At 37.1% G+C, this 23,365-nt stretch overlaps 1 protein-coding gene across 1 annotated transcript in view; it reads right to left on the bottom strand.

Moving 5' to 3' along the window:
* LOC140161072 (stromal interaction molecule 1-like) overlaps positions 1–21,230 on the bottom strand; it is a 70,270-nt gene extending 49,040 nt beyond the window's left edge. The window contains 4 exon segments of the mRNA XM_072184460.1: positions 5,135–5,190; positions 5,192–5,247; positions 6,109–6,230; positions 20,856–21,230. Of these exon segments, the coding sequence (XP_072040561.1) occupies positions 5,135–5,190; positions 5,192–5,247; positions 6,109–6,230; positions 20,856–21,075 (454 nt within the window). The 5' untranslated portion in view covers positions 21,076–21,230.
* Between the last annotated feature and the right edge of the window lie 2,135 nt (positions 21,231–23,365).

The raw sequence follows: 23,365 nt of genomic DNA on the forward strand, positions 1-23,365 counted from the left end.
TCCGCCCAAATATCCGGTATTGGGCGCTTTTTTGGAAGCTTAAAAAATTGGGCTACTTGAGAATCCTTTACCGCGACCTGGCGAGTCAATGCGCCGCGCCTTGACGCTGAAAAGTTTTGGCAACACTGTTGCTAAATACGCGGAAATGAAATTTAGGATATGAAATTTGATGTTAGGAATGAAATCCCTGTTTAGGGTGTCGTTTTAGCCAAGGGTTAAATCCTTGTTTAGGGTGATTTTCAAAAGTTGATTATCGCGGATGGTGTACAGGCCACAATAGGAGTGACCCCCGGGCATTATTCTCTCAAACATTTTGAAGGTTTTCTAGAGCTAAATACAGCTTTTCTGTTAAAACCTGATTAATTTTACGTAGCCTACTCTGGTGGCGGCATCATTTTTCTTCCATTAGGAGCCGCCTGTTTTTATGTCACATCATTAAGGATTTTAAGTCGTACAGCCATGTGTAAAATTTATGTAGCCTCCCCCTTGACAGCATCAATTTTCTGCTTTTAATAGCGAGCATTACCCCTGTGTAAACAGTATAATACACAGGTAATGCATTGCGCTGTCCTCGCCTTCTTGTATTGCATGGGCAATAGGAGTTTCAACAGCCTGGATGTACTAAAGCCTATATATTTTTTCTTGAATTTCCTAAGATATGACTAAAGAGAGGGAGAGAGGGGGGAGAAAGAGAGAGAGAGAGAAGGGGTAGAGATATTCTTAGAGTGCTGATGTTCTAGTGACAAAGCTGAGCTTATCCAAGACAAAAGGAGATGACACTAAATGTGTGCACAACACTACAGTGCATGGCAGTGGCATAGCGTTACAGGGGCATGTGCCCCTAATAGTTTTGATGATGACCCACATGCCACATGCCACTGGTGCATGGTCCAGACAGACCAACGGAAAACAGACACTGAAAGACAGACATTAAGCTACATGAGGAAAATAGCATGAAAGAACAGTGATAAACTATGCAGGTGTATCATATCAATACCCATGCATTGATCCTAACTAAAGATGTGACTCATTAACTTTAATTCACAGATTTAATGACATACATTGCAATGTGTAATAACACCTGCCAGCTTTTGTACATCTTTCCCTATATAACATTGACTTCATTGAATCATCGCTATTTTAACATGTGTGTATGTTTATTCCTATTTTAAGCATCCATTATTAACTCTTTATCAGTGCAGTGGTATAGAAAAGGGAGGTGCTGCCCTCTGTGAGAAGTCTCCCTCCCCGGAAGCTGGCAGTCTGATAATCACAAAACTTCACATCATGAGACATGATCAAATGATAGTGACATAAATCTTTTATGTACAGATGACACTTTATAAATATGAACTTCTAGAGTTTCAGTTTCCTGTAACTGTTCATAGGCTGTACCTCATAAATTCACTCATGAGCTTCCTCAAAACTATATAAACTACATACTTGTGACATATATCTGATGCGCTTCTATAAGGTCAAAATGTAAAATCTGTATTTAAATTATAACGTACATTAGATATGAAGCAAAAATATTTAAATAACGTACAATATTGTACGTACAATAAAAAGTCTGTATACTGCTTAAGGCAGAAAGTGTGCGAATGCCATACTTCAGGTAACAATCTGAGGACAGCGATGTCACAGTTATCATTGAAGTCTTTATAACAATACACTTTCTATTTATTTTACTTTTAATTGTAATTGAAATAGTAATTTGTATTGGCTTTTCATCTCTAATATTTATAATGTTTTATCTTGTGTCATTATTCCCGGGGTCACTCCCATTGTGGCCTGTACACCATCCATGATAATGAAAACACGTAAAAGGGTCGTTTTTCAGTGGGCAGGCACGATCTGCTTGGCGTGTCGCGTTTAGGGTGTCAAAAACATGAAAAATTGGAAAAAAAGGGTAGCAAAATTGCAATTGCTAAACAGTGATGCTAACGCCCGGCGCCTTTAGGCGCTTACAATTGGGCTACTTACGATCACTTGCCGCTACTCAAAAAAGCATGCCGCTACTTGTCTAAAATTGGGCTACTTTTGTCAGTCTCAGGCATGGCACTAATTTGATGTATTTTCCTTTCAAATTAGCCGATTTATAAAGGTTTTGAGTCTTTGAAGGTCCAAATTGAAATTACAATGGGTTTTGTGACCATTTATTGATCGGTCAGTAACTTCCCAGTAAGTACCGGAAGTTTCAAAGTCAAGTGCTTTTCCGCCCAATTGGGTGTTTTGCGCTCAAATTAGATCCGCCCAAATATCCGGTATTGGGCGCTTTTTTGGAAGCTTAAAAAATTGGGCTACTTGAGAATCCTTTACCGCGACCTGGCGAGTCACTGCGCCGCGCCTTACGCTGAAAAGTTTTGGCAACACTGTTGCTAAATACGCGGAAATGAAATTTAGGGTATGAAATTTGATGTTAGGAATGAAATCCCTGTTTAGGGTGTCGTTTTAGCCAAGGGTTAAATCCTTGTTTAGGGTGATTTTCAAAAGTTGATTATCGCGGATGGTGTACAGGCCACAATAGGAGTGACCCCCGGGCATTATTCTCTCAAACATTTTGAAGGTTTTCTAGAGCTAAATACAGCTTTTCTGTTAAAACCTGATTAATTTTACGTAGCCTACTCTGGTGGCGGCATCATTTTTCTTCCATTAGGAGCCGCCTGTTTTATGTCACATCATTAAGGATTTTAAGTCGTACAGCCATGTGTAAAATTTATGTAGCCTCCACCTTGACAGCATCAATTTTCTGCTTTTAATAGCGAGCATTACCCCTGTGTAAACAGTATAATACACAGGTAATGCATTGCGCTGTCCTCGCCTTCTTGTATTGCATGGGCAATAGGAGTTTCAACAGCCTGGATGTACTAAAGCCTATATATTTTTTCTTGAATTTCCTAAGATATGACTAAAGAGAGGGAGAGAGGGGGGAGAAAGAGAGAGAGAGAGAAGGGGTAGAGATATTCTTAGAGTGCTGATGTTCTAGTGACAAAGCTGAGCTTATCCAAGACAAAAGGAGATGACACTAAATGTGTGCACAACACTACAGTGCATGGCAGTGGCATAGCGTTACAGGGGCATGTGCCCCTAATAGTTTTGATGATGACCCACATGCCACATGCCACTGGTGCATGGTCCAGACAGACCAACGGAAAACAGACACTGAAAGACAGACATTAAGCTACATGAGGAAAATAGCATGAAAGAACAGTGATAAACTATGCAGGTGTATCATATCAATACCCATGCATTGATCCTAACTAAAGATGTGACTCATTAACTTTAATTCACAGATTTAATGACATACATTGCAATGTGTAATAACACCTGCCAGCTTTTGTACATCTTTCCCTATATAACATTGACTTCATTGAATCATCGCTATTTTAACATGTGTGTGTATGTTTATTCCTATTTTAAGCATCCATTATTAACTCTTTATCAGTGCAGTGGTATAGAAAAGGGAGGTGCTGCCCTCTGTGAGAAGTCTCCTCCCCGGAAGCTGGCAGTCTGATAATCACAAAAACTTCACATCATGAGACATGATCAAATGATAGTGACATAAATCTTTTATGTACAGATGACACTTTATAAATATGAACTTCTAGAGTTTCAGTTTCCTGTAACTGTTCATAGGCTGTACCTCATAAATTCACTCATGAGCTTCCTCAAAACTATAAACTACATACTTGTGACATATATCTGATGCGCTTCTATAAGGTCAAAATGTAAAATCTGTATTTAAATTATAACGTACATTAGATATGAAGCAAAAATATTTGCAATGCAGTTTTTCAATTTCCTTTGAACAGCATGTTCAGGAGGCCTATTTTATAAAACATAAGGCTAATTTAAATTATCCTTTTATTAAGTTTGTTCGGCTTATAATTGACGAAATAAATAAAAACATATAACACCGCAATAATTTTTGAACAAACTTTACGGCTGTTCCTTTTTATTCTAGCCCAGATTAGTACTATATTATGTTCAGCTCATAATAGGCAGGACTTCAAACACTGGGGATTGATATATCATGGGCACCAGGGCCGTAGCAAGCGGGGCGGCCGGGGATGCCATGGCCGCCCCACTTTTTGAGAAATTTGTTTTGTTTTTCTTTGTATCTTAATTTCAATATGGGCATAGATTTGTAATTTGGCACCCCATATTTGTGATGGCCACCCACATTTTTCGACCTTGCTACGGCCCTGATGGGCACAGCACCTGCGCGAATGAGAAATTTTGTATGTTGCGTGAATGACGCACCCTTTTGTGAATATGTGCCACCATCGGTTGGGATAAAATTGATGTGTAGTTACAAAAAGCGGTTGTATAAGTCAGGGCTGGCACGATTTAAATCAAATGATATTTTTTTTAAATTACTGAATCAACTTTTTTAATTTCTTACCATTTTAAAGAAATGGAGCTCAGACAAACTGGCATTATAATAAAGGAGAGAAAAAATCAGAACCGTTCGGATTCGAACCAACGTGCACTGACGATTACATGTCGATCAGCTCACCACCACACGCCCACGACAGCTCATGGCGGATCTACCGCTTAATAGAACATGTAATGATTTTATTCTCTCGTAAATGTCGCACGGCCAATGTAAATTACTTATAAATAGAGCGGGCGGCCTATCTGCTGTGTCCTGGCAGAACATCAGTCAATATTGACTGATGTTCTGCCAGGACACAGCAGATAGGCCGCCCTCTCTAATTATTATTCTTACCATTTTGATACTTTTAGAGTTAATTTCATTCTTGAATTGACTGTTTTACTTCATTCTTAATACTTCTACAACTTTAGGATACAATTAAAATACCTCTGATGTCATTTTATCTATGGCTAAAAATTTAATTTCTAAGGTGCAGAATTCAACAGGTTTTTTCCCAAGATTTTACCAAATTTTTTCTTTAAAATTTTCACATGTTTTGATTTTTTGTAAATACCTGATAGGATTGCACATATGTCTAGCATTCCACTAGCCTCTTTTGACTTTATCATGGGGGTATAGCAGTTCTTGGAATTAAAAAAAAATCAATTTCTTTTTTTAATTTCAATCGCCAGCCCTGGTATAAGTGTAAAACAACTTTCTTGCAATTATTATCCATCAATCATCCTATCTACCTACCTTCTGAATTTTTCCACCCTGTCCACAGATCCGCCACGCTGATGAGTTTATCACCGATGAAGTACATTATGTCTGTCAAAATCATCTTCATATTGTAATTCATCTCGAATAAACTGTGAGGGGGCAAAAAACATACGGCAATAATTAATATGCAGAATGATGAATGGACCATCATCTTGTTTATGATTACCTCCCACTAGTACTGTTTATAATGATTTAAAAAGATGACGACATCATGCAATTGTAACGCAATTGTGGTGCAATCAAGCAAAATGAGTTATTTAAATGTATTGCGCAAAAAAATCAATAACAATGGTTTTCATGTTATTCTTGTTCATATTTAGCTAGATTTATAGATTTCACTTTTATATACATGTAGATCCAGTAATTTCAGCCTGATGGTAGCTGGGTGTTCGAGTGGTTCAATTGAACCCTATTTAGCTCCTAGAATTTTTGAACTCTGAAAAAACATGGTAAGAAACAGGAAAAAGAGGAAGAAAAGGGAAAACTACATGTGGAAAATGGAATCAATATATGAAAGAGCACACATAAATAAACAATTATACCTTCAAATTGCAAGTACCTTTAAGATAAAAAGTCTTATGCTTTCTTTTTAGATTTAGCTTTCCACGCACAGGGTCTCGCTGTAATTATACAAATATTGTACCTTGCCAAGTTAGTATTTAAATTACAACATACATTAGATATGAAGCAAAAACATTTGCAATGCAGTTTTTCAAATGAGTGAATTTCAAATGGGGTTACTCAAATGTTTGACTCCTTTTAAAATCTGCACCCCCCCTGTGTGGGAGATTAAGATCAAGTTTAATTATATTATATTTCAGGGGGAGGTATGGATTTTAACTGGAATAAACAGATGTGTGATTCCATTTCAAACCTACACCCCATGTGTGGGTGATCAAGTTTAAATCTTCCATAGGGGATGTATGTATTTATCTGGACTAGCCCATTACCTCATCACTTTCTGATAGATCCACATTGCCATTGTGGTCGTCATCTATTCGGCCATGTAGGACACCGATCGCTTCTTTTTCTAGCCATTCTTTTATACAAACTGCGTCACCTTCCTCACATTCTGTAAAAGAAGAAAAACATTTCAATGCCTTTTAATATCAAAGTCACCCAAATACACACACACCATGTTTGTATTAATACCTCCAAATGAGGACCTCGACTTCGGCTCACACACCAGTCAACTTACTATCCAACTGTGACCCGTCCTATACCCCCTATGGGGGACCTATCTTAAGTCCGATGTACACTCCACTTCGCCACTTCGCGAGAAGCTGTGATGAAAAATTAATTTGCAGCTTCGTGCGAAGGCATTCATGTATACTTCATCAAAATATCGCAGAGTATCGCGAAGAATTATTGCCCGCTCTGTGCTTTCATATATAGAAACTTCGCTGGCCTACCCCCCAAAAGTTGAACCAAAAGTAACCTGCTCCATGAAGGAAATTCCTTCATGAAGTCGTCAAATTTCAGCTCAAATTACTTGCGGCTCTGCTTGAAATCGCGGTCGATCAAGTGGAGTATACATCGGACTTTATGCTATCTTAAATGCATTTTTGCATCATTTACGTCATCCTGGTCATAGTATTAAACCGGGGACATCCTCGTTTGGAGGTGTGTCCTTGTTGTATGGTGTGTATCCATATGTAGGTCCTCGTTTGGAGGCATTTACAAACGCAAATACACCCCTGTGTATGTTTGCCGCCAACCAAGGACAGTGTGTATTGCTATCTAGCCGGGATGTATGTATCATGTTTTCATCGCCTAACCATGGACTAAAATGGCGGATTTTTGTGTGTGGGGGTGTGTGTAATACGAAACGGAATTTTATTCATCAACTGCTGACTGTAGTTTTTACATGTGTGGTCCACGGTTTAACTTGGCAAATATCGCTATAATGCATAAGCATGTATTTGGGGTCTTTTGCAGCAGTTTGAGACTGAGGACTGTCCTCGGTTGGAAGTAAGTCCACAGTTTAGCGTGAAAAATCTTGTGTTTGTCCTCGTTTGCCGGCAAACATGTACGCTCATAAACACAATGCAATAAACGCTATCAGCTTTGCATTTGTTCAATTGTTTTCAAAAGATAAATCGGGGACACGCCGTAAGTCCGAAACACCAGCAATCTGAACCCCTATTAGTCAGAAAACCCTACTCTAACCCTAACCATAACCCTAACGGATTTTCGGATTCGGACTGACGGGGGTTCGGATTGACGGTGTTTCGGAATGAAAGGGGAGATCCCGATAAATCGTGCAACTTGATTTGTATATCCTCACAACACTTTATAACTAGTCCAGATTGAACATCCTTTTCAACTGAGGATATTTTAGCAGTCATGAGCTACACAATCTACTTGAGCTGGGGAGGGGTTCATTGAGCTCAATATACCCAAATTTTAATCATTTTTGTTTATTTTTTAATTTCAGGGGTAATGGTTTCATTTTCACCTTCTCCCCTTTTTCACAGTGAGGTGGGAGGAAGTACCTTTGAAGGAAAAATGAAAAAAAACATAAATGGGATGTCCCCTCATCTTTCCCAACCATTTTTTATTAATAGAAAATGGAGGAGTGTGGAAAGTTTCAACCCACTGAGACTGTAACCAGGGACACCTGCCACAAAAATCAACAGCCAGAAATGTATTATAAATATGCCTCACAAACCACATCAATGGAACATGTTTTTGAATCTCATACAATGAGGGTGTGGTAGGTCATCAGGTCAAAAGTATTTTACAGTTGGTTTCAGTGAATAGAAAAATATGCCTGCCCTGCATATATATTATATGTATGTAGATTATAGGGGTAACCACAGATTTTCTATAGAATTTCATCACTTTTATTGCTTATTCATAATGACATTTTCAATGTCATTACGAATAAATGATATTGAATGGGTCCCCAGTGACGTGTATGTATAAAATCATACTTTCTGAATTCAACAGCACTTTTCCGCAAGAATTAAAGCAAATATTACCCTTTTTTCTATATACATAACATAGGCCTGTATATTTGCTACTATGTATGTACATTCATGTACATGTACAAATGTATTTCGCTTGCTTGGTTCATTACATGTAGCACATTTCACTAATTACAGGCTTGTTCTTTGTTTATACCTTTTTTCAAAAATCACTGATATGTAAGATAAAATACAAATGTTTACATGAAATTCATAAATTTTGTAGACAAGTTTCTCTCGTATCCCTGGTCACACATTCTGAATAGGTCCATCACAAAACTAAATGTACATGTAGGCCTCCTACTTTGTACACTAAATTGTGTCTACAATAATATTTGATATTTTAAAAAGTGCAAAACTTTGCACTATGAAAATGTCAGCACAAATAGATACCAATATTTATTTGTTCAGCTTGCTTCATTGTTTTCAGGTTATTAATATCCAGAGATGTACAAACTATGTACTCGGGGAATAACGCAAAGCAAAGAAGGGCCAAAATGGAGTTTCTCATTAATATTTTAATCAAATTTCAAGAACGACAAGATTTGTTTTCAAAACAACATTAACACTTGTCCCATGCCTGCATATACTACACATTTCATTTTGAAATGTTCACATCACATGTAATATATATATTCATGCTTTAATATAAAAACATGCAATGAACTGCAATGAACTATCTCTTGAAATGGTAATTCATCATTAAAGTAGACAATATACTATGTACATAACATCCACAGCCAAGTGACAACACCGACAAGACTCTTCAAACAAACTCGGCCGTCCATCTCGCAGACTTTGACACTAATAATTACGCCATTAAACCTTGTCCATCTGTCACGCCATCAGGCTCATTTAGTCTCATTAGCATCACCCTTGACAAGATAATAATTTACCTAACAGTTAAGATAAGATAGAGATAACATCACAACAAGACTTTCTATGGTCTAGCAAGTTGGACATGACAGCTTTATACACCTTTTATACAGTACATACATGTACCGTCTATATGTACAATGCATGTTTCTAATTCCAGAAAAATAAAGCACTAATTATTTTGGATTTAACAAAATATTAATCTGTTTTGCCAAATGAGACGTAGGTAAATCCTAAATACAAGTACTGACAATAATTTCAAATTTTAGTAATTTGAGGGAAAATGGGCCAATGCAATTATGTCAGTTTTCTTACAATCACAAAATTGAAAGATTTGGCACAAGCATAAATCTGGAGTATACATTGTACATGTAAGCTATAAGTTTGCATTTAAAATTTTGATTTGGTTCATAAATAAAAGATAAATTAGAAAATTTATTTTCCAAAAATTTATAGAATGACCTGATATTAGCCTTAGGGTCAAAACCACTAAAAACGAGCAATTCGGCGAAAATCCTGTTGCAACCATTCAACTTAATATATTTTACCAATGTGGATCGTAATATAAGGAAATGATCTTGGAATATCTTTAACACATAACAGGCTATAATATCTGAAAATTTGATCATTCAAATCGTATTATTTTGGAAGTAGCGATGTTTGAAGTTGGCTGAGTGGTCAAAACCCCTATGTCGCAAATCATTAACTTCACATATTTGTGTAATGTGCTTAAAAGGAACACAATGAATATGCCTTGAAATAGTATCAAAATATAATTTATAGTGTATTCCTACTAGAAAAAAAAGGAAAACACCATCCCTGAATTGTAAAAGATGATTTATTTACAATTGAAATTTGTCGCAATACTCTGTGTAACCTACGTTACATTGACATGTTATCTAACCCTTGGTAACCTTTTTATCCATTTAGGTATCATGTTTTGCTTTTATAATGTCAAATTAATAGCGTGGAAATAAAATTCATGACTGAAAACGTAATGTGGGTATCCATTTTAGAGAAAAGCAAGACAAAGTACCATGATCTACATGTATGACCGTATGGTTAAGGAAAGTAACCTACGTTACCAATTTTATGAAAATCAAACGGTAGAATATATACCTGGTAGGTAGTAAACATTAGCATGTGATACCCTGATAAAAGTGAAATAATTTTGTTGCACTGCTATCATTAACAGAACATGTGGAAATTTTAGAAGTTTAACTGAAACATCCGTTACCGAAACATACGTTACCAGTATTTGTACGACCATGATTAAATTTAAGAAAATCACATCAGACTCTGCCTGCATGTAATTTTTAGTTAGTCTAGTGCCCCCTTGCACGGCTAGCAACTTACAACATTTTTAGCTTTTTGAGTTCTATGAGTATGTAAACGATTTGTAACATACGTTACCATTCTTAACAGTGACATAATACAATATGAGGAACCATTATGAAAATTATTTGGTGGTATGTCAAACACATTAAACAAGAAACTTTTAATCAATTACTTTCATAAGATTCTCTAAAGTACCAGATAATAGTCTAAATTATGAAAGATGGATATTAGATTACTTATTCCACATCTCCTGTGTTCAAATTCACACTCACTCCAGGATACCAATGGTAAGGGTGAAATAAGTCTTTTGGGAAAAAAGAAGCAAGTTCAAACATCATTTCAAATAGTGAAAACCGATCATTAGTAATGCGCTTCCCTCCCTGACAAAAACACTCCTGAATTTTACGAACGCTAGTTTTCTTGTAAGTGCCATAAATAAAAAAGTTCACAATATTACGTGCTCATATTTGTCTGGGTCAAAATTCGAAGCGTTATCTCTGATTTTATATACGTGTAAACATGACTAGAATAACAATAATCTAAATTGCTCGTTTTTAGTGGTTTTGACCCCTTAAGTGCAAGTCTTGGGCCTAATTGTCATGTGCAGTATACAAAAGCACTCTAAATATGCATGTTGTCCCAATAATTAGCCAAATAGGCCAGGAGTTTAAGCCATGTTTAGGCTGTGCTGTGATTTGGCTTTCGAATAAAAATTAAACAAAATTATACCTAAACTAAACAAAATGCAATGAACTTGGTACTTTAATATCCTTTGTACTGTATTAATTTACATGCCTACACATAAATAAGTCATGGTACAAATGTAGTATGCATGTTGATGCCAAATTGCCAATACTATAAAAGCTCATTCCTTGCAGTACATGTCATTCAATGCAAGATCTCATCGCTGCCAACTCAGGGGCAAAAATGTTAAAGGAGGTTACAGTTGTTACACTGAACTCTAACAGCGTTTATATTTGTGTGTATACAGTGTACATCCACCCTTTAGTCATAAAGCAACAAGCTAGGGTATCCACATGCATGTGACAGTACCACTGTCAGTACAAAAGTATTAGTAACTTAAACTCATCGAATAAAGAAAAAAAAGAAGAAAGAAATTCCCCAGTTCCATTACTTTTGGGGTGGTCAATATTACATGTATAAGGGGAAAAGATTTTTGGAAGCCATACAGGGGGGGAAGCATTTTTGGTAGGTCGAAAGGGGGGGCAAGCAATTTTTAGCCAATCGAAAGGGGCCAAGCGATTTTTGGCACAGATGTTTTTGGCACCGGTCCTATATTACGCCCTAAAAAGGTGCAGGAAAAAGTTAGAAACATGTTCAAAGATGCTAAATTTCCTGGTTGCTATACTCACATTAAGTTTTAAATTTGAGTTCCCCAAAGACTTGCATGTGTGTAGGGGGGGGGCAAAGATTTTTGGCTCGTCAAAAGAGGGGCAAAGGTTTTTTGGCACATCCAAAAGGGAGGGCAAAGATTTTTTGGTAAGGCCACAGGGGGGAAAGCAATTTCTGGCAGACCATTTTAGAATTGACCACCTGGGGGTACATTGTACACATGGTTAGGGGCTGTGCAATAATTATGAGCTCTGAGGGAGGGTAAAATTGGGGGGCAAGAAAATTTTGGCGAGCCGAAGGGGGAGGCAAGCCAGGGGGGCAAGTGATTTTTGGCACACATTCTTGGGGTGCCTTTTAAATAAAACACTCTAATAAAAAGGCTTAATATGCACATTTTCCTGCACGCTGCGCTCGCAACATGTATATAGACTATTTCAGGTTTGCAAATTGGGATCCCAAAAATTTGGCAAGTGCAAGGGGGGGGGGGGGGCAAAAATTTTTGGCGGGCCGAGAGGGGGGGGCAAGGGATTTTTGGCGGGCCGTTTTTGGCGAGCCGTTTGGAAATTGGGAGCTCCTAATTATTGCACAGCCCCTTATTGTACCACCCCTACATGCCCCACTCACCTGAAATGAGTGGCAGTGAGCATGAGCATGGATCAACGATCATCAAGAGCCATCTCTGTCTGGGTGCCATCAGCCTCACACCTAGCGTTTTGATGGCATCCACATCGCATGTATTTAAAATGTAATTGCTATTATAAAAAACTTTTGATATTTATGATATCTTGTTTTTTACTAAACTTTTATATTTAATATGTAATATCTTGTTTTATGATATATATTGTTCTATGTGATGGAAAAAAAATTGAAATTGAATCACATTTTTTCAATTTGAAAAGTTCAATTTGTTTGTGTCATATGATCACTGTGGGATCATATGTAATTTGTGTTTGCAAATGCATGTGTAGGAGAGGCATTGGGGTCAGTGGCAGTGGCAGTGGCAAGGGGGAAATTCCCCCAGTCAGAACTCTTTCCCCCCAGTAAAAACCCACAATTAAGAAAATGTCCACTTTTTGCAGCAATTATGTCCAAAATTGGTTAATTACCCCACCCTTGAAATTCACTTTTCCTGCCACCCGCACGGTCCGAGTTCAATCCCCATCCCCGGCGCAGGTAATTGTTTTCTTCACATTCATTTTGAATCAAAAATCATTTATTATCATGTGGAAATGTATATTATTGCACTAGGAAATATATTTTGTGCACTTTTTCCTGTAACTGGGCCAATAGAGCTAAAAACACACCTCGGTTCGGGGGAAAATAATTGCGTCCAACATCCAGGCAGTGTTGCCGTCATATTGTTGTTTTGCTTACGATATAGCTGTTGCCGTATTAAAATGACGTCGGCCACCATCGTCTAAATGTAATCAATTTCTGCTTTGCTCTGCAAAAGTGCAAGCATATCATGCAGACCTGAACACATTACAATGTATGTAGGCCTACATATATTGCACTTTTGATCTTTCTATACTATGTGTATACAGCCACATAGACTGTAGAGAACAAAAGGGGTCGTTTTGTTGTAAAAACCTGTCAACTGGGTTATGAAAATAACCTACATGTGTTCATTTATTCATCACTTCATCTATGTTTCATCAGAATGCACTTTAATATACACACAGAATGCACTTTAAATACACTACATGTACACACAATGCTTATAAATTTAAAATAAAAAAATTGCTCCCAACAAAAAAAGTTCCATAATATCACCAAGGTAATTACATGTACATCTACCAGTATACTAGTATCAGTTTCTATGACAACAGAGTGTATGACTTGATATTGGATTGGAATTACTTTATTCCACAGCATTGCATTATTCCAATGCTTTATTTTAAATTTCCTATTTAAAAATAAAAATCCTGTCGATGAATTCAATGTACATGTACAATGTACATTTGCATGACTTTTCAACAGACTACTTTTGTCTGTCCAATTAATAGACACCCAGTTTTTGTTACTTATTTGAAAAAATATCCACTTTCAAAGAAATTCATGAAAGAAACGTGTTAACATTTGCTGAGACCTAACAGGATTTTTGTTTTTGTGTTTCCAAAGCATTGAGTGAGAGTTTACCTGAAATTCTATTGAAATTGGAAGGTTTTTCTCAACACTTTAAAAATAATCCGGTATAAGTTGGGTACCATTATTTTGGAAGGTCTCATTATACGGATTTGTAGGTATGGTGATTTTGGATAGTGAATGGATGAATAGTAAATTAATTATACTCTTCACCAAAAAGATTTGTTCAACATAATTCAGTTCATAAAATGCAGACAGTGTTTCTCAATGGCATTTTATTTAAGTGTATAACTCAGTGGTCCCAGCTGTCCCGCAGCCAATTTGGTGCGGTATTTGAATCTTCTATAATAAATACAAATTGTATGCTTTATGAATGCTCTGATGTTATTGGTGAGGAGTATAATAATCCACAATACACTCCAGGCGCATAGTAACTTGCCCTATCATTTGTTATAATGCAAAACTGTGACATCTTTTGAGTTATAGAGGTTGTGCGTGAAATTATTGATTGGCTCCAAAGAAAGGATTTGAACTGATGTCCATCACCGTAATCGTGGCGCAGTGCAGTCCATTCAATCAAATGTTGTCATCAACCTATTTGATCGTAGTGCATTTGTCATGTGTGTGAGACAAACTGTCGCGGTAGATTGCAATCATGCTTTGTTGAATGCATTGCAGTAGTCCGCCATATGTAAGGTATGATACGTCATAATATGCACTACCTCTATTGTGAATAATAAAAACATCTATTATTATGATATGATCAATGTGCATGATTACAATTAGAGACTGACCGATCAGATCGGTAGCTTATTATTAGCTTATCGGTAGTGATCTGCATCAGCCGATTTTTCCTTCATCCGCCGATGTAATGCACCGATCACCCAATATCATGATTGAAAGTAATTGTTGAAGCTTAACAAGTATTCATTTATTGGTATATTTCTTTGAATTAGACTAGTTAAATCAAGCGAAATTTAGCAAAAGAACAAGCTTTGTAGGCGATAAACCCATAATCATACCGTGATTCAGGCACGCAGCTGAGATAATCAGGTAATTCCCCACATCTACATGTCCGTACACCGTACCGCCAACAGATAAACATGTACAATTGTAGTTCTTGCTTCTGGGTTAAACATGTGCGTGTCAGATTGGAGAGAGCTACGGGCCGGGTGCAAAACTCACACTGACTTGAACGTAAACACAATATTAAAATGGGGCGATCGAATGATTTGATGGACTCGGACATCAGGGGGAAAAGGTAAATTGAACTTAGAATAATCATGGTAAAATTAAGTATTTTAAATGAATACGGGAGTGTTTTTTTTATGCTCAGTGCATTATTATGGTAACAAGTACCCTTTCAACATACGGGTGAAATTTACTCACGGATATGGCAGCCATTGTTTTCAATTGGGGAATTGGTAAGCGGTGATCGGTGATCGAATCGGCAGATCAAAGAGGGAATTGATTGGCCAATCGGCCGATTCAGATAAGGACCTGATCGGTCAGTCACTAATTACAATGTTAAAACACCCCTTACTGTAAATGGACTATCCCATCGAAAGTTTCAAGTCATTAGGAATATTCGCCTGAACCCAGATATCTTGCTGTACATGTAAATCGGTCAAAATTGAATAAAAGTAGGAGTTATGCAGGGCTACGAAATCCACGGTATCGTGGTACCGGCGTTCCCAGAAAAAAAATTCATAGTGGCAGAAAAAAATCAAGTCGGGAAAAATATATTTTGAAACATCATTATCTGTTAATACCATTTTCCTGCCGATCTGAAAATATTCTGTGAACACCACCTCTTGTAAAATATATTTCTGTGAACTTTAAGGATAACTGATCAATAACATTGAGCATAAGGAGTATTTGTAAACAAAATATGAAAATAAACAGATATGCCTTTTAAATTTGTTGATTTTAAATTTTGTATATGACGCGATCCACTGTAGTCTCTAACGCTGCTGCGTCAACAGGAGCTCCAGACAGAACACGGTTAGCAGTCGAATGCCACACAGGAGAATCTGGCTGTTTTATATAGTGCCTAATTTTCTCAAAAAGTAGACCTAAAATGTTGAGTCATTTTCAGTTAATTATGTTATCGTAGAATTCTGTTCTGATCAAGATGATATCAAATATATATTTCTGGCTGTTTTATATGGTTTTAAAAAGTAGACCTAAAATGTTGAGTCATTTTCAGATAATTATGTTATATAGAATTCTGTTCTGAACAAGATGATATCAAATATATATATTTCAAAGTTGGAGCTAACTCGACTTATGGCTAGTAACGTGAGTACGTGACCCCTATTTTGTATTTACGGAAAGCTATTTTGTGATCTGTACGACCACTTTTACAGTAGGCCTAGTTCATGCCGTAGGCCTAATTTTTAATAAGATTTTATGATATATATCTTACATTGATCGAATTCGCTACAGTAAAGAATAATAAGGTTTGAAGTGTCAATAAAATTATTTTCTGTTTTAGCCCCCAAAAGAAACAAAGTGATCATGTCGCAAATATCAGTCTGTTGATGAGACTCGCGAAGTTTGACAGGGGACGAGAGTCAAGGGTCAAGAACAAAAATAATAAATAACGGTCTTTGATCATTATTCTTTTTAAACAATTAATTATCTGTTTTCATAAATTAAGTTCACTTTGCCAAAAATCTGAAAAATAAGGTCACGTTTTTTCATATTTGAATTTTCAAATGTTTGGTATAAATTTTGCAAAAATGTTTTATCTGATTGTAATTCGAACAACGACTGGCCTCTGCCTGGACCACTGCTGGAGCTTCGCCCCTGGACCCCACCCGTTCATAATCGCGCTCCAGCTCCGCGCTCGCAGAAAATATTCCAAACAGCAGTTCACGTTCCCAGAAAATAAATTATTTTCTGCTGCCCTGGAGTTGTAAGCTATCCACCAGTGGATCTTCTGCGACCCCTACGCAGAACTTCAGAGAGTGGATTAACTGCGCACGGTAGACGCAAGCAATCCACTGACGGATTTTCTGTGCACGTGCTCTAAAATGTCCCTCCGTATACAGGAGCCGGTGGAGTATTTCTGCGCACGGTCGCAGGAAATCCACTGACGGATTTTCGGTGCACGTGCGCAGAAACAACCCTCCGTATAAAAAATAAAATAAATGTAGACATTTATATAGCGCTTTATGCCGTAAACAGCCTCTAAGCGCTTTACATTTATTCCGCCGTCATTAGAATATGTCGGAACCACGTTTGCAGCCTACAAGTGGCGCAGGGTCCATCAGTACAACGACTGTGACTACCCCTAACAGCTTCCCATTGCACCTGGGTGGGGTGAGGCAAGCGAGGCAAAGCGCGCTTGCCCAAGGGCGCAACACGGTGGTGGGGCGGGAATCGAACCCACGCATCGTCGTGCAAGCTCTCAGATTATGAGTCCAACGCCGTAACCACTGAGCCACCGTGCCCTTATGTAGGCGCGGGTGGAGTATTTCTGCGCACGGTCGCAGGGAATCCACAGTCGGACTTTCGGCGCACATGCGTTGAAACTCCCCTCCGTATATAGCGCCGGTGGAGTATTTCTGGGCACGGTCACAGGGAATCCACTTATGGATTTTCGGCGCGTGTACGTGCGCTAAAACTCCCCTCCGTATATAGCGCCGGTGGAGTATTTCTGCAGGTCGCAGGGAATCCACTGTCGGATTTTCGGCGCACGTTTAAGAGATAAGAAAAAGGGTAGAAAGTATGAAATATTATTTATATTTTTAGAGTCAGAAGTTACAACGGTTCTGCGCATTAATGTCTCATGTTTAAAAAGAATAACTTAGAAAGTAAGAAATATATATTTTTAGAGTCAGAACGGTTGAGTATTTCTGCGCACGGTCGCAGGGAATCCACTGACGGCTTAAACGTTCTCGACGCACGTGCGCAGAAACTCCACCGGCCCTTCTTATCTCTTAAACGTGCGCCAAAAATCCGTCAGTGGATTCCCTGCGACCGTCCGCAGAATTACTCCACCGGAGCTACAATGTACATACAGAGGGGAGTTTCAGCGCACGTGTACGGTACATGTACATAAAAATGGCACCTGGCTCAACCAATTCAATCTAGGAACCAGGGGCCATTAAATATTTCTAATCACCAAGCGGTCAATAAAAATGTACTGGATGAGTTTATAGGTGGTACTACAGACACCCCTTGATAAATTTGTGACTATTTTTGCATTTTTCTCAAAAAATAATAACACACATGGGTAACAAAAGTTATGTATAGGGGCAAGGAATCTCGTTGTGGAATTTCAGTGACTCAAAACAAGCGGCATATGTTATGATAAGAAAAGAGTACCGCTAGAATGTACCTCATTTTTTAACATACATTTGTATTAATGAACCACTTCTCTTGAATCACTGAAATTTCAGTGAAGTTATTGGATTCCTTGCTCATATAACTTTTGTTACCAGTACAGTGTGTAGTTATTTTTTGAGAAAAATTACCGTAATCACTCGGGTATATTAAGCCCATCCCCCTAGATGGCAGATTTCACTTCAAAAATGGGGGTGGGCTTATAAACCAGGGAAGGGCTAGTGCTTGAATTTAAAAATAAGAACATTAATCATCCCCCAATGGTATATATGCCCAATGTACCAGTAATTTCTATCATCTACATATGTATGTCAATTTCTTAAAATTATAAGTGTGGAATGTTAATTATCAACTGATATTTTTTTATATTTGTTCTTAAATATGAGAACAAAGCATTGATTTGATTTAAGAAGCATTCGGCCAAAATTTAGTACTGGGCTTATACCTGAGTGCACCAGACAGGGTCTAATTCTGCATAAAACCGGGCAAAGTTATTTCTATAGATCTGCTGCGCATTCAAATTGCATTGTATTGCATCGTAATTTCATTTGTGTCTATGCTAATTATGTTTACACAACATGAACTCACGTGTTTTTCAAGCAAATTCGCCGATAATAGGTGATCAAAAGCGATCGGAATGTTACAAAAGTACAGATCGCATTCAGCTTACTTCATATGAGAAGATAATTGGAAAAATACGGCATAATTTGTCTTGGTGTTTGCTGAAAGCCAGTCAGTAAAATATTAATACGTTGCTATGGCAATTCATGATTGACAACTAACAATCGGCGTGTCCTTCAGATCCTCCACTGTCAATTTCTTATCCACTCACTAATCGTCACAAAAGCTTTGTGTTGATTACGTAATGTGTGGAGGCAAATTGCAATAAGTACAATGAAATAATGAGTAGGGCGGGCTCGAGGCGGGTTTCTTCTTCATCTTACGTAACAGTATTGTTCTCCAAAAAACCCGGAAGCTTGTCGTTTGGAGCTCTAGCTGAAATACAGCAAAATAATGTAAGATAGTAAATGTAAACCTGTATTTTAGCTAGAGTATCTCGAGCTAGAGTGCACCCTTGTTCCCAGAATGTTTTGAAAAATAGGGGGTGGGCTTATAGTCGAAGGTGGGCTTATACCCGGGTGGTTACGGTAGTCACAAAACGGCTCTTGTCTACCACTTATTTTTTCCCTTGGCCTGGATGAGGAATGTTTACCCTCAGTTGAAATTTATAAGGCACAACTTTAAATCGATTTTTATTGTGCTCACTTCTCCAATTCTAACAACAGCTCAAATAATAAGCTAAATGAATTATACATAAAATCAACCTGGCGAGGTACTCACACCTCCGGCCGTCACTACAATTTCCAATGACTTCTCCGCACGCAGGTCTTAGATGCATAGCATGGACCTGTTGTTGAGATCATGTACAGCAGAAACCAGAATTATTAACAAAATATCGAGATATCATATCACTTCATATCAATTCATGTCTTAATCTCCCTCTCGGACGAATTCATCTCTTTTAAAATCTCTCTCCTTACAGTTACATGTATTACACACACTCAGCTACCGGGGTACTAAAAATTAGTTGGCACTAAATTTATGCTGGCTATAACTCTGCTTCCTACCATTTCTCATACATGTAGACTTTTAACAAAACGTAAAATTGGTGCAAATATGTGTGTAAATTATTGAACTAAAATGACTAGACTTGTGACCAAATCGATTGTCACCATTTTTCCCTTGACAAAAGCTGATCGGGATTGGGCCGGGTGTTGGGCAAAATCCTCCAGTCCTCAGGCTCAATACTCATGCACGGTCATGATCTGCCATTTTCGATTAGTTGCGACTTGTGAGTGAGGGCCGTGGGACTTGTGGTAAAATTTATCTATAGCCTTCATGGTCCTACAAATGTATGGTGAGGTACATGTAGTTCTAGTAACTATAACTCAGGTCCGTAGATGTCATTATGTTTATGATAAAGACTGAAGTCTTGCTGGCAAGACTAATGGTGAGGATGGAACTAGGGCCACGATGTTTCGGACAATGACAAAATATATAATAATAATGGTATTAAAAATCAGGTGCCCCGTTTTTCAAATTTATCTAGTATTGCCTTCATGGTCCTACAATTGTGAGGATGGAAGTAGAGGGCCACAATGTTTCGGACAATGACAAAATATAATCAAATTAAGTATTTCTTACATGGGCACTTACATGTAGTGTACATTGTACATGTACTAAGCGTGTACGCAGTGTAAGGCGCATGTATACTTTCAGAAAACAGGTAACATACATGATGTATGTCTCTTTGCATGTTTGCGCTTGTTTGTCTTTGAAAATGAAATTGATCAATTTATGTTTCCTTTCACATGTTCATGATCAGACCTCGATGATCAGACTAATCTGGACAATAAATTATTTTAAAATTATTAACACTTTTACCCTATGCCGTCACTGTACATGTACATGTTGTGGTAACTTACTGGTAATTTAGACTGATGACCATTGACCCCAAACCACAGTCAACCCATTTTTGTCATGCATCACCAGTTTTGAACAGGTACACTCTAGCCCGGCTAGTCAAAAATGTAGTCATGGCATGGCCATATTTTTTGGCCAAATGGCCCATGTACAAATAGGCCCATGTACAAATTAAACATGTTTAATTTGAACTTATTCAGTGCAATACACTCGTACATGTACAGACTGCCATTTCTTACCACTTTGAGCTCCTGCTGGTATTGACTGTGCTGATCGATGCTGTGTTGATGTTGTTGACGAACTTGATTTACTTGGCCCACCTGTAACGAAATTACACCACACCCCGGCTACCACGAATAACGAAAATAAAACTGTCGTAGATCCTATTCGTAACATTCTTCTATAAAATCGGCACAACACAATGTTAGAAACACAAGATATAACATAAAAATAGAGCATGATTAAGAGTATCCCCCATACTGCTGTCAACTGCGTAAGCTTATTATTATCCAATGCATGAATGAGTGTGCGTTGACAAACGGAGACCTTTCGAGACGAATTTCGTTTGCATGTGTCTGCAGTTTGTTGTTGGCTGTTTAATTTGCAACTGGTACTCCCTCTGTGAGTTAACTATACGTGGATACAGTGCACTGGGCCGCGTTTAGGGAACTGTTGGAAACTGCTTGTCCATAAGGCCGGCTGTTGGCCTGTCTTATTTTCAAAGTAGAATCCTGAGCTTTAAAGAAAAATAATACTAGTAATTTAATCATTTTGTATCACCTTTTAAAACTGATCCTGCTTTCAAAAGCTTGACTGGCTCCAAGTAAAAACTTTGAAATTGTTTTGTTGTTTTTTGGTTGTTTTTTTGTTGTTGTTTTTTTATCATTTCCACAAGCTTTTAGCCTACTTTTTTAATTATCAAAATCAACAAAAAACACAATCAAATAAAAAACAAAGGTAGGCCTAATACAAATCATATCAATCCCATTAAATATCAATAATAAGATACAAAATGATGCACTACATTTGTATACCTGGCTCACAAAAAAAAATAGGCCTAAATGAAAAATGGATTACAGATCAAAAATTGTGCCTTTTGGCAATAATAATAGCTAATAGGCCTAATATTAGGGATTTTGTCCTGAAATTTGCAAACATTAAACATATAGAGATAATAATAATGATGGATCTTGGATGCCAAATAGTATATTAAAGTCCCATTCAGTGATCCCAGCAAAAGTATTTAAAACAAATTAGATTGTGTATAAATCCTTCAAAAGTGAAGGATGGGCCAAGTCGTCAAAATTGTAATTAGGTATTTCTGAAATGACAAGGAAACAGCATTATTAACAAAGATGAAGCCCCATTGAAATACATGATGTAGCTAACTTATATAGGCCTATGTCAGTATATAAATTACTGATTCATGTAAATCTTATTTTGTCTGTTCATACATGGCTTTCAGCTGACCTACTAGCAGGCTACCGTAAAATGGGGGTAACTTTGGGCACTTTTCAGAGTTTTTAAACCACTGCTTCCAAACAAAACCAGTTCTATTTCTAATTATATCTTTTTTATGACATTAGGGTTACCTTCTACACCTTGAAGTTGAAAAAGATTTTAAAATAATTTTGTAAGGGTGCCCTAGGGGTTAAAAATAGCCTGACCAAAGTTACCCCGCATTTGGGGCAACTTTGGTCAGAGTATTAGGCCCCTACATCCCATGAAGAATCAAAAAAATTGATCTTTGCTGTTTGAAAAATTAATCAAGCACATATCCATGCTCATAAATATCGATTTTTATTTTTTTTGACAAAAAAAAATGCTCATTTTTGGTCAAAAATCCCGATTTTTTCGTAATTGGACATGAGCGACTATTATTTCTTCCAAATATATTTCTTAACAAATTGACACCAAATATGACTAAAAACAATATTGCTGTATGAAAATATGACCATTTAAAAAAATATATTTGACCGACCAAAGTTACCCCGCTGACCGAAGTTACCCCATTTTACGGTATGTTAGCATATCTATGACAATGATAAAGGTATATACCAAAATCTGAATCATGATTTTTATGATCGTCCGGATGAGCAAATCACTGAATGGGCCTTTATAGGATAAAATTAATAGAAAAATCAATATCATGTTTGTTGTTTGTCTCTACTCCCCATTCCAGAATGAATACAGAACTAATTTTTTTGGATTAAAAAAATATTATCCTGCTTTGCCAAATGAAACATAGGTAAATTCTAATCCTTTAGTTGAGTCCTAACTGGCAATGAAAGTAAAATTTGAATTTTTGGTCAATTTTTGATAATAAGGGCCAAAAACATGCATTTAAAGGCATTTTTGAACAAAGACTAATTTCAAGTTATGCATTCTAATTTCTGGAAAACATATTTTCCAATCTTTTTCATAACCAATTAGCAAAAATAATATATAATATTATTATTAAACCTTTAATATAGGCCTACTCAAGAATTTGAATGTTTAGACTTGTGCCAAGTCTTACAATTTTATGACTACAATTGTAAGAAAACATGCAAAATTAAGTGTTTTTGGACTATTTTCCCTCTAATTGCAAAAATATTAAAATTTGACTTTTATTGCCAGTTCGGCCTATCTAAAGGATTAGGATTTACCTATGTTTCATTTTGCAAAACAGGATACCATAATATTTTTTTTAATACAAAAAAATTAGTTCTGTATTTTTTTGGAATAGGGAGTACTTAATGATCTTACT

This window comes from Amphiura filiformis, chromosome 9 (genome assembly GCF_039555335.1).
Source record: "Amphiura filiformis chromosome 9, Afil_fr2py, whole genome shotgun sequence".
NCBI lineage: Eukaryota > Metazoa > Echinodermata > Ophiuroidea > Amphilepidida > Amphiuridae > Amphiura > Amphiura filiformis.